The sequence below is a fragment of the Micromys minutus genome, assembly GCF_963924665.1.
Source record: "Micromys minutus genome assembly, chromosome: 27".
Lineage (NCBI taxonomy): Eukaryota > Metazoa > Chordata > Mammalia > Rodentia > Muridae > Micromys > Micromys minutus.
In genome coordinates, this window is record NC_137962.1 from 15,526,562 (window position 1) to 15,542,325 (window position 15,764).

At 47.4% G+C, this 15,764-nt stretch overlaps 1 protein-coding gene across 1 annotated transcript in view; it reads right to left on the minus strand.

Annotated features, from left to right (window-relative positions):
- Positions 1–508: 508 nt before the first annotated feature.
- The window catches only part of AGO2 (argonaute RISC catalytic component 2), an 80,210-nt gene continuing 64,954 nt past the window's right edge, over positions 509–15,764 (minus strand). The window contains exons 15-19 of the mRNA XM_080938904.1: positions 15,276–15,470; positions 13,389–13,523; positions 10,138–10,239; positions 8,923–9,122; positions 509–8,771 (exon numbers count right to left, since the gene is read on the minus strand). Of these exons, the coding sequence (XP_080795030.1) occupies positions 8,663–8,771; positions 8,923–9,122; positions 10,138–10,239; positions 13,389–13,523; positions 15,276–15,470 (741 nt within the window). The 3' untranslated portion in view covers positions 509–8,662. The remainder of the gene's footprint in view (positions 8,772–8,922; positions 9,123–10,137; positions 10,240–13,388; positions 13,524–15,275; positions 15,471–15,764) is intronic.

Genomic DNA, 15,764 nt, shown 5'->3' on the forward strand with positions numbered 1-15,764 from the left:
TGTTTAACTGAGGTAGATCCACATTGTAAAGAAAGCTGGGTCCCCTCCATTTTACCTCAAGATTGAAGATGCTTTAACCCAACAGACATCTGTTGCAATCTATGCAGAAGCAATGACAGCTGGCACTACTGCAGAGCTCTGTGATGAGTAGGTGAAACCCACACCCCACTGTGCTCCCAGGAGGACAGGCTCAGACATCTGCAGAGAACCCCGCAAAGGTCTCTAGATAGACCTCCACAGAGATGCACATCATCCGTTTCATCAAGCCACATGGGAGATCGCAGGTGAGGGAAGAGTGTAACCCTGGTAATGGCCCTTTAGTTCTTGACCTGGACAGTTGAAACTGGTTTGTTGTTGTTGTTGTTTTTGCATACTCTGAAATGCACAAACTCACTATCCGATTAAGGCTTAATTTCAAGCGATGTCACTACTGGTATTGCGCAAGGCCTGGGCAGCCTCATGATGCCGACTGATATCAAACCAAAGACAATGACATGAAGCCTCAGAATTGAGTTTAGCAGGTACTATAATTTTATAATTAATTATACAATCCATGTAGCAAATGAAAAATTATACAGAGGGGCCAAGGGTTATAAATAATAGTTTACACAGAAACTGTCAATTTACAACACAGCACTGTGTGGTTTCTAAACCGCAAGCACAAGACATCGTCACACAGATCCACTGCACAGGCACAGACATGTCCATGACATACAGAGTACACCTGAAACAGCCCTTGTAGCCGCTCCACTTCTCAGAAAGTAGCAAATGGTAAGTTAAATGGATGCAATACATTTTGATTCGAAATGCTTTCTAAAACATTTGAGTGTGGCAGAAAATTAAGACTGGGGTAGGAGCCACTGGGGAACTTCTGAATTCATTTTTGGTTCTTTTTCAATTATTCTATAAAAATAAAATAAAACTAGAAAACTTGATAAAACCAAGGGTTAAAACCCCTCAATACATATTAGGCAGGTGATGTGAAGTGTATGGGAGGTAAAAGGGTCTAGATTCAGGGCTATGGTCTCCTCCTGTATTTATGAGGCAGCAGCCAAATTGTTGCACAGAAACTTAGAATTATTCTCTCACTTTTTAAAAAATACTCACTTGCCTGTACAATTACGAAACATAAATTCATAACTTTATCAACTATACTGAAATTCTCTCTCTTAAACTCATGACTCAAATTTTAATTTAATGCTGAATTGTACCCTCTTGGGAGTTTAATCACATAAGTCTACTTGGCTTTGAAGAGGAACCAAAATTGCTAACCGTGTTATCCGTCTGCAGAATAGAATAGCCACACTGGACTACTTCTCCTGTTAAAACCAACAAAAGCAATCACTTGACAGGAAGGATTTAATTAGACTAGACTAGGAAATGGCGTCATCCCTGGCTTGGGAAGGTCAGAGATGAAGATCACACCACGGGCATGTCAAAGGTGGAGTCCTATGTTTTTTAGTTTACGAGACACCATACCTAATTGAGCAGTCTCCCCCAGTGTCCTGAAACAGAGTAAGTAACAATGGAGTACCAACAATGGAAAAGCATTCCAAAACATTAGGACCAAGTAGCACCTTACACCCAAGGACTTCACATTCGATTCACAAAGACATGATTTTAATTCCCACTAAACCTACTTCCACTACAACAGACAGTCTTGCTGAGGGGCAGAGAACTCAAGACCGGCAAGTAGCCTTTGCCAGTGCCTGACCAAACCCTCGCAGAGGTGCACCTGTATTTCAGGGCAAAGAACCCAAGAAAGGACTATGACTCCACAGCCGCAGGCTACAAGGTGGCCTCACAGTTTGCTAGAAAGATCCGAGGGCTGACGGAGCTTCTAGGCAGGGTCCAAGTAACGACCAGCCAGCCCCAGCATGATTCTGAAAGGATACCAAGAACAGACTTTCAAGGCTCAAAGCATGAGACCAGTGTCCAGACAGTGAAGCCAGTGCCTGGAGGTAGGGCCAAGGCTACCTGCTGTGCAGGACGGAGGGCCTGCCCTGTCACTACCTGGAGTGGCCATTACAACCTTTAAATTTCCCAATTTCTCTTCCCATCACTCTGCAGATGGCTATTGTTGGTGCTCTTGTGACCTCACAGATGTTGGGGAGCTTGCTGGTGACATAGGGAAGAGGATCCAGTCCTTAAAGACACTTTCCCTTTAAATAAATGAATTCAAATAAAGGCAGCTCTAAGCAAAACAGCAGCTCATTCAGCCTTTTAGCCCCCAGGAACGGAGGACTAGAACCACCAGGGCGCTGGAAGGTTTCACACAGTGTTCTCACTTCAACCAGTGAAAGAGTGTTAGTTGAACACTGCAATGGCCAGGGCTCCTGGTTTGTTTGGTATCCTTCACTCACAAGTGTCATGAGTGGGGAGGCTGGCTGCCTCTGTGCTGGTGCCCTAAGGGCTGTGGCTTACACCACCGCACCAGGGTGTGACCCTAAGCATATCTAGCACCCTTTGCTTCCCTGGATTTTCCAATTCCAACCAAGTCAGAGGACCTAAGTAACCTGGGGTGCAGGTCAGGGTGTAACCAACACCCACACCCTCCATGCCTCTGGTTCTCCACACAGAGAACTATTCAAGGGCTTCTAAGGGTACTGAGCTGTCCAAGTCAAAAGAATGGAGATGACAACCCCCACACGCAACAATACAGCTGGGTGGGGGTGGGCTGGGGCTTAGGGCACAAAGACAACCTACAGAAGAACTCCCTGCCCTGCTCAGCCCAAGACACCAGGCACCTGCCTTCATGACACTGTCCATCTGTCCCTCAGGCTTTCCCAAGCCAACTAATGGAGAAATCCAGGATCTTATGCTGACTTTCCAAGGAGGAGAGAGGCCAAGAGGATGCAGGTGGAGCCATGATATAAGATGATGACCTTCTGGACAGCAAAGTGGACAACCAGAGGACAGCTGGTCCCCATGACAAATCTGTAAGTTAGACCTGCACTGCCAACACCAGAGGGAAGTTCTACTCCAGCAGAGCCCATTGCTCCTTCCAAATGGAGCACAGAGCTTTTAGTCCTTCGCTGTCACAAGGGTCCCAAGGTCAACTATGCCTGCACAATCTGAATCCATGCAATGCTTAAATACATTATCTGCACGAGAGTCGGTGTTGAAGCACCTTTATGAGTTTATAGTGTATAAAAAGGGAGGAGAGAGCAGGGAAGTCACTTTCAATCCACTTGTAAGCAAAGCAGGGGTAAAGATGCCTTCTTACACTATTAAATAGGAAAGCAAAACCAGGCAGGAACAGACTATCTCCAGGCTCAGCCACATGTGGCCCCACAGTCATGCCAACCAGCCTGAAGGGTATGTGTTCCCCATGCAGAGAAGTCCTTCCTTCTACCAGCCTCTTGGATGCTAGAATCGTGTAGCTAGGGTGCTGAGGAATCCCTGGTCAGTGACAACAGAGGAGCCACCCCCAGATCACAGTATGGCACACATATTTTCAAGCCAGAACTGAACAGAGGAGTTCACAACTCAGTTTATTCAGGCAATATTTTGGCTATCTTCAGTGTGGATAGCAATGCTTCAGAGCAAACACAAATCTATGAGAAGTCAGAGGTAGCTTTTATGCATCTGTCTAAAAGGTTTTTAGAAACCACCTTCTGTAGTGATTTGGCTAAGCCGGTACATTCAACTTGAGACAAATAAAATGGCTGAACAAATCCAAAGACACAAGGTGAGGGCTCTGCAATGGCACTGACACACACACACACACACACACACACACACACACACACACACACACACTGACACTCTCTCTCTCTCTCTCTCTCTCTCTCTCTCTCTCTCTCTCTCTCTCTCGGTGGTTTGAGTGTAATAATTCCTTTTGTTCCAGATACTGGGTACCCTGACCACAGACAGTTCATATGGGGCTAAACAGAACATGTACTTAGATCCCAGCCAGGTCACAGGCATGAGGGGCTGCACCAGGCTTCAGGTCTCCCATGGATGAACCACAAATGACAGTCCGATACAGTGGTGACCTCACAGCTTTAAGTTGAGGAATGGCCAAAGAATGTAGCAATGGCCTGGTAACACTGAGTGGCCTGTTCACATGCTGTCCAAGATGACAAAGGCCACACGAAACATGAATGACATACTTTTGGGGGCCTTGCAGATCACAAGAAATCTAAACACAGCAAAGTGTCACAAAGACTCCTAACTAACCTGTCTAACATACAAGCCTTCAGGTCTCTAAGAACATGTTGTCCTGTATAAAGGGGGAGAACTCTTGTGAGAGTGCGAGACAAGGCTAGCCCACAACACTCAGGAGAACAGAGCCCGGTCCGCACACTCTAGCATATAATACTGAAATGTGTGTTGGGATGGCAGAAGTGAGGCAATGCCCCACATCCACATCACGCTTGCCACTGGGAATCTCTTTACAATCACTTCAAATGAGTACAGCAGATAGGGAGTTGGACGCAATAAAAAAAAAACAAAAACTGTCGAATGATCAGTGCAACTTATAGGAGTCAGCATGCCAACAAATGGTGCTCACGACAAGAGTCACATGTGCTCTGTCTTTAGTGAGCCAGCCAGCATGGTTACTGCAGGGAAGGGCTTAAAACAAACAAAATCAGCATTCACAAGTGAGGCATATGAACACCAAGGGAGTGTAGCTTCTACTCAGGGCACATTCCTTATCCCATGGATGTGAGAGATGAGTCAGGGAGAGGTCACAGAAAGGTTGCTTATGGCTTGTCTGGGGCCACCGGGATTGTCCACTGTCTGTGTAGCAAATGCCCATGAAGAAATTCTGTAACAACCCAAGAGGTCAGGGCCATGCTGAAGGACCCTGAAGGTTCCTGTGGCCAGTGCTACCACCACAGGGACTACCAAGAGAGGCCACCTAGCCCTAAGGCCTCCTGGACACTCAGGGGTCCCCAGCTGCATGACTCGGGGGCTGGTCTACCCTTAACACATTGTATCAAATATAGAATTTGATTGAAAAACTGCTTGTAAAAATAAAATTCAAATCACCCTGCAGATCAATGCAAAAGCATACTGCTGCATCTATAAGAAAAACAATTCATCCAGAAAAACTACATCTGTGGCTTCCAAAAATAAAGCATTAGCAGGCCTGAAGGTAAATACTGGGTCATTTATAAAAGCTGGGGAAATAATCTCTACCATATCCATCAGGTACCACATGCATTGGGATAGCCAGCTCAGCTAGGTCAAACCAGAACAGGAGAGAAAAAAAAATAAATAGCAACATTTGCATTTAAAACAATAAAATAACACAAGACTATGAGGAAAAAAAAAACACGCCCAACCCCCAATGCAGGGGCTGCCTTTCTGTCAAGCGCTCAGTAACAGGTAAACAGTAGGAATTCTGGTGTTGGGCCGGCTGCAGACAGCGCGGAGCTAGCAGTCTCCCCACCGGCAGTGCCCTGTGGCCTGGAGGCCAGCAAGCGGATGAGTGTGAGGAGTGGCCAAGAGGCCAAATCTGGAGAAGGCAGAGCAGACCCAAAGTGGTATCAAGTGTGCATGTGACGACTTCCCCAAATGGGAGAATGAAGCCAAAACCAAACAGCCCCTCTGTAGCACAGGTGTGCTCAGTTTCAGAATCGGTGGGGACTAGGACAATCTGGGCTTACAACCCGCAGTGGCAGGGTGGGAGTTTTGCTAGTATCACTAAGGGCTAATCTATAGAATGGGCCTTGATGTCTCTAGAGTTTTTGCATTGCTTCATCAGCATGGGGTGGGGGCAGGAGGGGGTGACACACGACCTGCTACATGGTGTACACAGTGGTAAAAGGGATGAAGTCATGATGGGTATTTAAGAGTGAATATCTTACAGTGTACTAGGAAGAGTCCCACCATGAGAGTCTAATTGGGTAGCCTCTCTTAAAGAGACAGGCACGTCCTAGTTTTCCTTCCAAATGGATACAGAGCACAACAACATAATCACATTCAGTTTGCTTAAAGCAAGGCACACCTTACTTAACAGTGGGGTTGGGAACACAGCTAGCAAGTGGGCAGTCTTCAAACTTGGCCAGGTATCACCTCAGGAGATAACGGCACCTGTCACCATTCTTGGGTACAGGCACAGTAAAAAACCGGCTCCTGCAGAGATGGCCGGAGCTGCTACCACACTCTGAGAGGTCTCATGCTGTCTCAAAACTAATGTTAAAAATCAGGGGAGGGCAGAAATCGGGGGAAACAATTATTTACCTGAGAAATTGGAACTGTCACCATTCATAAGCTCTGCACCATCAGACATGTGGACGATGTGCATCTAACTCAGGGACATTTGGTCTGGGGATACATTTCATATTAAAAGTGTCACAAGTAAGCATGGGCTACTATAGAAGTACTTTTCTTTCAGTACTTTGGCCCATCAGAAAGAAAACTTATCCATCAAGATGATCAAAACAAAACTCCCAGCTCAGATTTCCCCCCAGCCCACAAGTGTTTCTAGGTGTGAGCTCTGGTAGGGGTTCCTTCCTGTTCCCCTGGCATCATGGGGGACGGCCTCAGACACAGATGCCCAGCTGGCCGCAAGTGCCGGGTTCAAGAAGCTGGCAGGAGGCCCAAGAATCTGCATCTAAAAAACTTACTTGCAGGACTAAGATCCCACGGCAAGGGGCTGAAGACACACCTTAGAACCACGTGGTTCTAAGGATGGTTGAAAACAATCTAATTTCAGATTCTAAAAGTTCACTAGTTTAACCAGTTCTCCAGCCTGACCATGCTAGGCGAGCTGAGTGTGTTTATATCCTTTTGGAAACAGTTTGAGAAAGTGCCACTTGCCAATGGGATAGCAGGCAGTCCCAGTGCTTCTTAGACTGGGGGTCTGTCACTTTAAAAGATTTCTAAAGACACAGCAAGAAGAGACTAAGGTCATTAGTAAGACACCCACATGCATACACAGATACACACACCTGCTGAGGGTGTGATTTCCCAGGTAACTGCGTCTGCCCTTCCCACCAGCTCCAGCGCAGATGGGTGGTGGGGCAAAGGTGGTACTGTGTCCTCTAGCATGAGGTGCCACAGCAGGGGAGAGGGTGAGTCCCCTCCTCCCTCTGCAGGGTCAGAGGTAAAATGACGCAGAGCTGGGGGGATGAGGACCATCAGCAGGGGTAGAGGAAACCCACAGAGCACAAAGCAGCACAGAAGAGAAGGCCGTCTCCTTCCGGGAACTTGTATGCGGAACGACCTGATGCTCACTCAGCTTTAGTACAAGCACAAAAAGCATCACAGGACACACTCTGAGGTGGCTGTGCCAGCTGCAGAGCCACTCGTAGTGGCCCCTCCCTCTCAGTTCAATTGTCTCTAGGCTGGCAAACCCACATTGGGGCCCAGAGCAAGTCTGTGCCTTCCCTGTGTCAGGTCCTCGGGCATGTTCCACTCCTAGCCGCCAGTCTACGCCAGCAGAGCCACTGTGGGCAGCTGCCTCTCCACTTCAGTGCATAGATCCTATGAAACCCACCTTCCATAACTGCACACTGAGAGAAGTGCACTCTCATGTGAACTTGTTTCCCAGCAATGGAAGAATAAATAAATCCCATTTGTGCTTCATCGGCCGAGCGACACACATGGACGAGGCAGGGAGGACGGCAGATTACTGGCAAGCACACTGTCCTTCCCGGAGGACAGGCTACACAGTCCACACTGGGGATGGGGAGGGAAGGAGGGGGGGCATCGCTGTTACGTGAAGCCAGTTGCATATTCCTCTACTTAAGCACTAAAAGCCACAAGAGGTGGACTGTCTCCAGGCTCCACACAGCTCCTGATATGTGAAGCAAGTCACGAGAAGCGCCCCTCGTCAACAAAAGGGAAACAGCATCTACCTACCACATTAATACTGCAAACCAGATACATATATTCTTCTCTTACATTAAAGACATAACAGTGAAAAAGGATTGTACTGTATTTATCACCACAGACCCGTATTCTTTAGAAACTTTGGAAAATAAATGTCACAGTCCTACAGGACAAATCTTATGATTAGACTGTCAGTATATTGTCTTTTTTTCTCTTTTTAAATAAATTTTTATCAAAATGGCACTTGTCTGCCAATCTCTCGGACTTGTCACTGCCCTAAACACACGTGACCATCCCCTTGGCCACTATGCCTTCATTCAGGCCTCGAGGGCAGGCAGTGGCCGGGAGAGACACTGTGGATACCTAGCAGAGCATCCCTTAGAACTCAACGTTAGTGACAACTTCTTAGGGCCAGGCTTTAAAACCCCAGTGGTAATGGTGTTGCTTTCTCGCTCAGAGCTTTCATAGCTAGTTTGAGCCCATCGATTTCATTGAGAATCAGATGTTATAAACAAGTAAATCGAATGACCAAATAAATTAAAATGTTTTAAAGCCCTGAGAGTTCATAGACTGGTTTTAGGACATTTTGTTGTTGTTTTGTTTTTTGCTTTTAGGAAACGGGACTCTCAGTGAGCAGCTTATAGGTTTGGCAAACCACGTTTCCTACAGTGGGGTCTCATACAGGCCTGTAGCTCAAAATCCAAGTCTGAAATCTGGGACGGAAGGCATTCTGGAAAATGGAGGATCTAATAAAACCAAAGACGTCTCATGTTCGATGCTGGCTGTCACGGAAGGGCTGGGCATCTGTTGGTCTGAGTGTAGCTGGTCTCGTGTGAATCCAACTTGGTACACAATCGCTAAACAATACAACATGTCAAGCAAAGTACATGGTGCGCAGTGTGTCCTGGTGGACCTGGACTGCCTTGGCCAGCGCTTGGTGATCTCGCCCATTGCTCTGCCCAGAGGTATGGCTTCCTTCAGCACTGCAGAGACACAGGAAAGAAGAGGAGAAAAAATACAGTCTTTCGTAGATACCAAGTGAGTCACTGGAACCAGACATGTGTATGGAAAGCAGCCATCACAGCCCATGAGAAGCCAGCCTTCTCTTAACCACCTGCCAGGCTTGACACTCACCTGTCATGTTCCTTATCCACCAGGTGGTACCTGGCTCGGAAGGCCACCAGGTGAGCATAGTAAGCTGGCGCAGGTATTGACACAGAGCGTGTGCAGCGAACATAAGTGTGACACAGCTGGTAGGTCAGAATCTGCAGCTCATCAGAAGAAAAACGATTGTCATCCCAAAGCACGTGGTAGTGGGAAGGACGGCTTGTCCCCTGAAAGAGGTTAGAGGGCCAGAAAGAAGCACCATGAGACCTTTACCAAGACAAGTATTCCTATTAAGGCAGGCATGGTGACTCGAGGAAGGAGAAATCACACTGGAGGCTGTCCTTGGTATAATATCCTCTTTTCAATCCTCAGAATCATCTAGTCACTTCTTCCCCCTCCCCCCCACCAAGCCTTGCAGCAATAGTTTAGGCTGATCTGCAACTCATAGTCCCCCTGCCTCAGTTTCCTATGTCACTACATCAGCTCTTGGAGCAATATTAAATGTGACCTTGTCTCAAGATAGCCAGCAGAGAGGATTTTTAAGGTTCCAATACAAAGAACAGGTTAAAGTCAGGGGTGGCTGATAGGTATAAAGGGCTTTTCACCTACCATCAAAGGTGTCACACATGTGTTAAAAATCACATTACACACTACACCCCATAAATATACATTTGATGTAGCAGGAAAAAAAAGAACATTTTAGAAGGAGCTGGCTGAGCCAAAGACAATGCCCTCTGGGTGTATTAGGTATTCTACAATATTTTATTTATAATACCAAGGGAAAAAAAATCTCCCATCAAAGCTATATATTAACATCCAGAAAGTGGGAGTTGAGAATATTTGATGCACTTCTTCCTCCAGTCTTCTGCAAGGGAAGAGTGACGTTCACTCAGCAGTACTTCCTTGTCCTAGCATTTTTATTGGTGGTCAGCGGGCAGCTGAACACAAGCCCCTCCGGCTCCACCACAGCAACTTCCCGGAGTCCCACCTCTTAGCTCACTAAAGCCAGCACAGAACACATTGCATCTCTTGGCCTTGACTGTCCAATCACTGTTCCTCATGCCCTGGACTCACCACACCCACTTCTACACAGGTCCTCCTTCCTATCTCTTCTGGGCCCCAGAAGTGCCCACCTCTCCTGTCCATAGGATGAGCTGGAGCCCCATCTGCACAGTCATCACAACCCAAATGTATGACACCACCACAAGCATCCCAGGCAGCCAAAGGAGCCTCCCTCCTTACCTGGATGCCAGCGTGACTGCACAGGTAGAAGTCAAACTCAGTTGGGTGGGTGATCTTCGTGTCTACAGTTGTGCCTGCCGGAATGTTCCCACTCTTTCCAACCTGCAGCAATACAGAGAGCTCATCAGGTGTGGCTAGGTGTGTGGGCAGTGCCAGCGAGGCGACAGGAGCATCCAGTTTCTCAGTACATATAAAATCTGCTAAGGACCAACAATCTCCACAGCTTAACTTGGGCTAGGGCTATAGTTCACACTGCATCCAGATGCTACAGCCAAGCATGGTCTGTTTACTGAAGGATCTGCCTGAATAGGCTCCAATAGCATAGGCTATGTTCCAATTCTCTAAGAGGCTAAGGATGACACCAACTCCATGTGCTTCCACCTCCACCTCCCAAGTGCTGGAGGGGAGCTGTACACTACCATGTTCAGTTTAAAATATTTCAACCAGTGAGAAGAGAGAGACAAGAGAGGGGAAGGGGAAAAGCCCCCTCTGGGTGTGGTTACTCTCTACTTTTCTTGCTAGCACAAGCAATAATGCTATAAAAATCCTTCTATTATGTATTTATAGACAGGGTCTTACAGTGTAGCCCAGGCTAGACTAGAACTCACTGAGTATTATAGACTGGACTCTACTCAAGACAATCCTCCTGCTTCAGCATCTTGAGTGCTGGAATGACAGGCATGTGTCACTACTCTCAGGTATACAATTCCTATACGCAATCTTCTAGAGCACTCAGGCAGGATGGACACAGAGAAGCGTCAGTTTTGTGATCTTGGCTGGTAATGATGACTCTGTACTCCGGTCACAGGCACTGCCTCTTTGACAACACACCAGGGTCTGGGTGCTTGCCCTTTGGTCAGTGCTCCCAGTAGTCTTATCCCCGTGGGCAGGGCCAGGGAAACAGATGGAGACACAAGTCAGGGCTAGCTTTGAGCCAGGCTGCTGGCCTCAGACCCTCTCAGTGTCATGTGACCAAATCTGTCCACATTCTTGTGATATGGAGAATAAGTCTTTTCTAAAACTGCACAAGCCTTTTGTTTGTTTGTCTGCTTTTCAAGAAAAGCCTCTATTCTATACACTAGGCTACCCCGAACTTATGACTCTTGTGCATTGGACACCTGGAAGCTAGGACTGCAGACCTCTGACATCACAGGTCTTATAGAACATTACTCCTGGCAGGGCTGCCAACACTTGCCTGCAAACTAAACTCATAAAACAACTATGGAACCCGGAACTTGGGAGGTAAGTCAGTGGCTAAGAGCACGTGCTGCTCTTGAAGAGGACCAAGTTGGTTTCCAAACCCACATTTGCCCACAGCCACGCACAAGTCCAGTTTCAGTGTCGGAGGGACCTGATAACCCTCCTTCTTCTGAGCACTGTGACTCTAAGACTAATAAAAACATTAAGAGAACATAACTACTCCTTCACACATCTGTGAGGATTCACAGCTGAAGGTCTGTGTGGGAAACCTGCCCGTAAAGCTTTCTGGAGCCTGAGAATTTTGGCATGGGTAGCTTTAAAAATAGAAATTTTGGGTTTAGCTCCAGAGATGATTTTGTAAATATGCATAACTCTATAAGCATTATGGTCCATTTCAGACTTCACCGGCTAAGTGTCACTATCTGAGGAAATTGATACCGCCTCCTTCCCCAGAGGGTATCTTCTCCCTCCTCCTAGGCATCCAAGGAGGCAGATTTAATCTACTTCCTCATTATTGCATTATTGCCCATTCTAGGGAGGAGAGCTGCCTCCAAGCAACCGAGATACAGGCTGCAAGGGGACCCCAGCTTCCCTTCATGGTCTGCAGGGCCATTTCTCATTTTATAATAAATGCACTCAAGTCTCCAGGCTGAGCTGAACCGGTATGGAACCAGCATTTGGTTTTGTTCAGCTGTGAGTACTCGGCAGTCTCCATTCTATCTTTAATGCATGAGCAGCGGGCAGTGAAGAGAAAGTGTCAAGCATTCTTAAACTTCATTTGCATAATGATCAAAACATATGGTTTCTATGAGACCGAGGTTTGGAAACCACCCGAGACTTCTTGTCCTTCCCCTTCCGTGCGAATCCGGCACCTGCAGCCCTTCTTGCCCCTCCCACCCATTCCTGCCTGTTTCAGGTTCCGACAGGAGTGTCACAACAGCCACCTTGACACTGTATTCGATAATTTGCCTTTGAAATTCTGCAAGCTTTGTTATTGTTTTTCCTCTTTACTTCATTTTAGGGTGTAACCCTGGGAACACTGGAGACCACAGCTACAGTATTTATTGCTTTCTTTCTTTGTGGCAAGTTATACCTCAGTCACTTCACAACACTTATAAATAAACACTGGGCTACACTGGAGGCCAGTGGGCAGAGCTGAACTGCAATTGCTATCTTGTAACAGTGTGGTAATCCCAGGTCTGACGGGTCTGGGCCTGCAGTGCTGGGTTCAAGGTCTGGTAAGATGACTGAGGCCTTGCCCTTCTTGCCTATGTCTCTCAAGCCTTTATACGTGGATGTATGTCCTCATTGTGCTGTTAGAAACACAGAACATATTTTTCTGGGTCTTGGGAGATGGTTCAGTAGTACAAAGGCCTGAATTTAATCCCAAGAAGCTGCACCAAATACAGTGGAACACTCTTAAAATCTCAGGGTTGCAAAGGCACAAACAGGATTCCTGGGACTTGCTGGTCATCCAGCCTATCCTAAGGATGACACTTTAAGTTTGTCTTTTGGTATCTACATGTGCACACATGCTTGAAGACCTACCTTATCTTTCTCCAGACGGAGAGCATGAGATAAGTATGTTTCCCAGAGGCAGAGCCTCAGGAAGGCTCTAGCCTCTCACACTTGACTGCCCATTTCACCTTCAATGGCTGATTCTCTCCATTCTCTGCTCCTCCCAATTTTACACCTCCCTTTCTTTCTTTTGAGGCAGGATCTTGTCCATGTTTTGTAGCCAAGGATGACCTAAACTTTCCCTCCTGGGACTGGGGTTACAGTTTATGCAAAGCTGGGGATCAAACCTATGTCTTCACGCATGCTGGGTAAGTGTTCTACCAATTAAGCCAGACATCCCACAGCCCTACTGCCATGAGTCCTGACAATTTATTCCTGAACTACCTCTCTTATCATTGATCAGATAAATGACATTTGGGGTCTGGACCCTCCTCCCCAAAGCCTTGCTAAACACCTAAGCCTGGATCCCCAATTAAAGCCCATCTCTCAGAAGAGTCTCCCAAGACTGTGGCAGCCACAGGGCTATGACTCACCCGCTCATTCTTGTCTGTGCAGAAGAGGCGTGTGTGGTGGCGCTTCTGCACCACAATGAACGTGATCCCTGGCTGATAGTCCTTCTCCAGCTTTATGCAGGCCTCTCTGATGGCCAGGAGCTCGTGGTGGAGAACCTGCAAGATGGAGGCAGGCGTCAAATGCCTCTTACACGCTGGGAAGAGCTTTCCCAGGTTAGCCTACACTGGGCCAGGCCCAGCACTCTGCCTTCTGACAAAGCTGGCCTAATTTCATCCTGTTGCCATGATAAAAAGACTGTCTAGGAATGCTGCCGCCCAGGTAGACCAAGCGCTTCTACACAAGCAGCAATATGAGGATGTCCCACAGACATGACACCAACAGGCCAATCGATTGAGACAACTTCTTAACTGAGGTTCCCTTTTCCCAGGTGACTCTAGTTTATATAGATCTGATAGTAAAAATTATAGACATGTTTTCATCTACATAGGGACCAAGGGCACACAGGTTCTAAAATTAGAAGGTACACAAAACTGCTTAGCATGTAGTTCATAGTGCTCTCAATGCTCATAGAACAGCACCATGAAGACTTATGGGCCTGGACAACAGAGCAATTTGCCACCTGCTTACTGAGAGGAAAGGGAAGACAAATGGAGCAAATGCACCCGAGTCAGACCAGGACTTCCATCTGAGCTCAGCACAGTACCCAGCAACACTCCCTTCCTTCTGCCTGTCAGCTGTGGGTGGGACCTGCACTGAAGGTCTCATGTAAAGAGTTTGGTACACAAGTACCAGAAATAGTGGACTTTTGTTGTCAGGATAGTGTCCCCCCACCTTGCTCACCCTAGCCTTAAAGTCTTGGCTTAGTCTAATTTTCCCACCCAAGTGTTCAGAGGGACTGTACGTCCATAGCAAGATTGGGATATTGTTCTTCAGCTTTTCATGTCTGTCTGTCTGTCTGTCTGTCTGTCTGTCTATCTATCTATCTATCTATCTATCTATCTATCTATCTATCTATCTATCTATCTACCTGAGTCAGTCTTATTATTCTGTGCCCTGGCTGGACTTGGAACTCAGAGATCCACCTGCCTCTGCCTCCTGAGTGCTAGGATTAAAGGCATGTGCCACCATGTCTGGCCTCCCTCAGATTTAACAGTCCCAATCAGTTTATAATGTTTCAAAAAGTATGTCTGGAATTCTAGTGCAGACAGTTGAGTTGTGGGGATTCTGGTATTCTCTGAAGGGTGGAGTTGAGAGTGGCAGGTCCAATCTTTCTACAAGAGAGAAGCACTGGAAACCCAGAAGGCTGGACCGAGAGGTAACACAGCTCTATGTCTTGGAAGCACATTGTGGAAGCTGTCACCACAGCACATAACATAGCACTAGAAGCTTGGCCAGGAAGAACAGACAGTGTACCTCCAGGGGCCAGAGAAATGTTGCAGCTTCTGTCCTAAATAGGAAGGCAAGTAAGTAGGTTCTCAAGCACTAGAAATGCCCAGAGAGGGCTGGAGAGATGGCTCAGTGGTTAGAGCACTGACTGCTCTTCCAGAGGTCCTGAATTCAAATCCCAGCAACCACATGGTGCTTCACAACCATCTGTAATGGGATCTGATGCCCTCTTCTGGTGTGTCTGAGGACAGCTATGGTGTACTTATATATAATGAATGAATCTTGAAGAAAGAAAGAAAAGAAAGAAAAGAAATGCCCAGGAAAGCTAAAAACCTCAGTCTGCCTTCCTATTCCCCGGCCTGAGAGTCTATCCTCACCCAGGTCTCCATTGCCCAAACTTACATCCAAAACTTCCCTCCTGCCTTCCCCCACCACAGGCCCTGAAACCACACCACCATCTGCCTTCCCCACTATGAGCAGCTGACTGACAGAGGCAAAGAGGATGGTGCAGAGCAGCCCACCTGCTGGAACTGGCCCTCGGAGACGCCGTCTCGGTAGAAGATGATGCGGGTGGGCTTGAAGCGTGTGGATTTGTAGAACTGAATGAGTAGCTCTCGCACCATGGCTGCCAGGTCCTGGATGATCTCCTGCCGGTGCTGCTGCACACGCACGGTGGCACAGTAGCGGTTGGGGTGTGCGTCCATGCTGCCCACGACCTGTGGGACACACAGTCAGCAGGGGACGAGGGCTCCAAGGGCGCCTCTTCTCCCAATGTCCCTCACAGCACAAAGTACTGCTAGGTACTTTCTGAAGATGGGATGCTTGCCCCATGGTGCACAAGAAGAGGGCAATTCTGAGCCTTAATGTGTACATGGTCAGGTGGCTGAGTTATCCGTAAAAGGAAAGCAACTTGGGGTGCTGTCTTAGGAAATATTAAATGGATGGCTTGGCCTTCTATCGGCCCTCACAGTTTCACTCCACCACATCGCTCTAGTGAGGAGCCAAGCGTA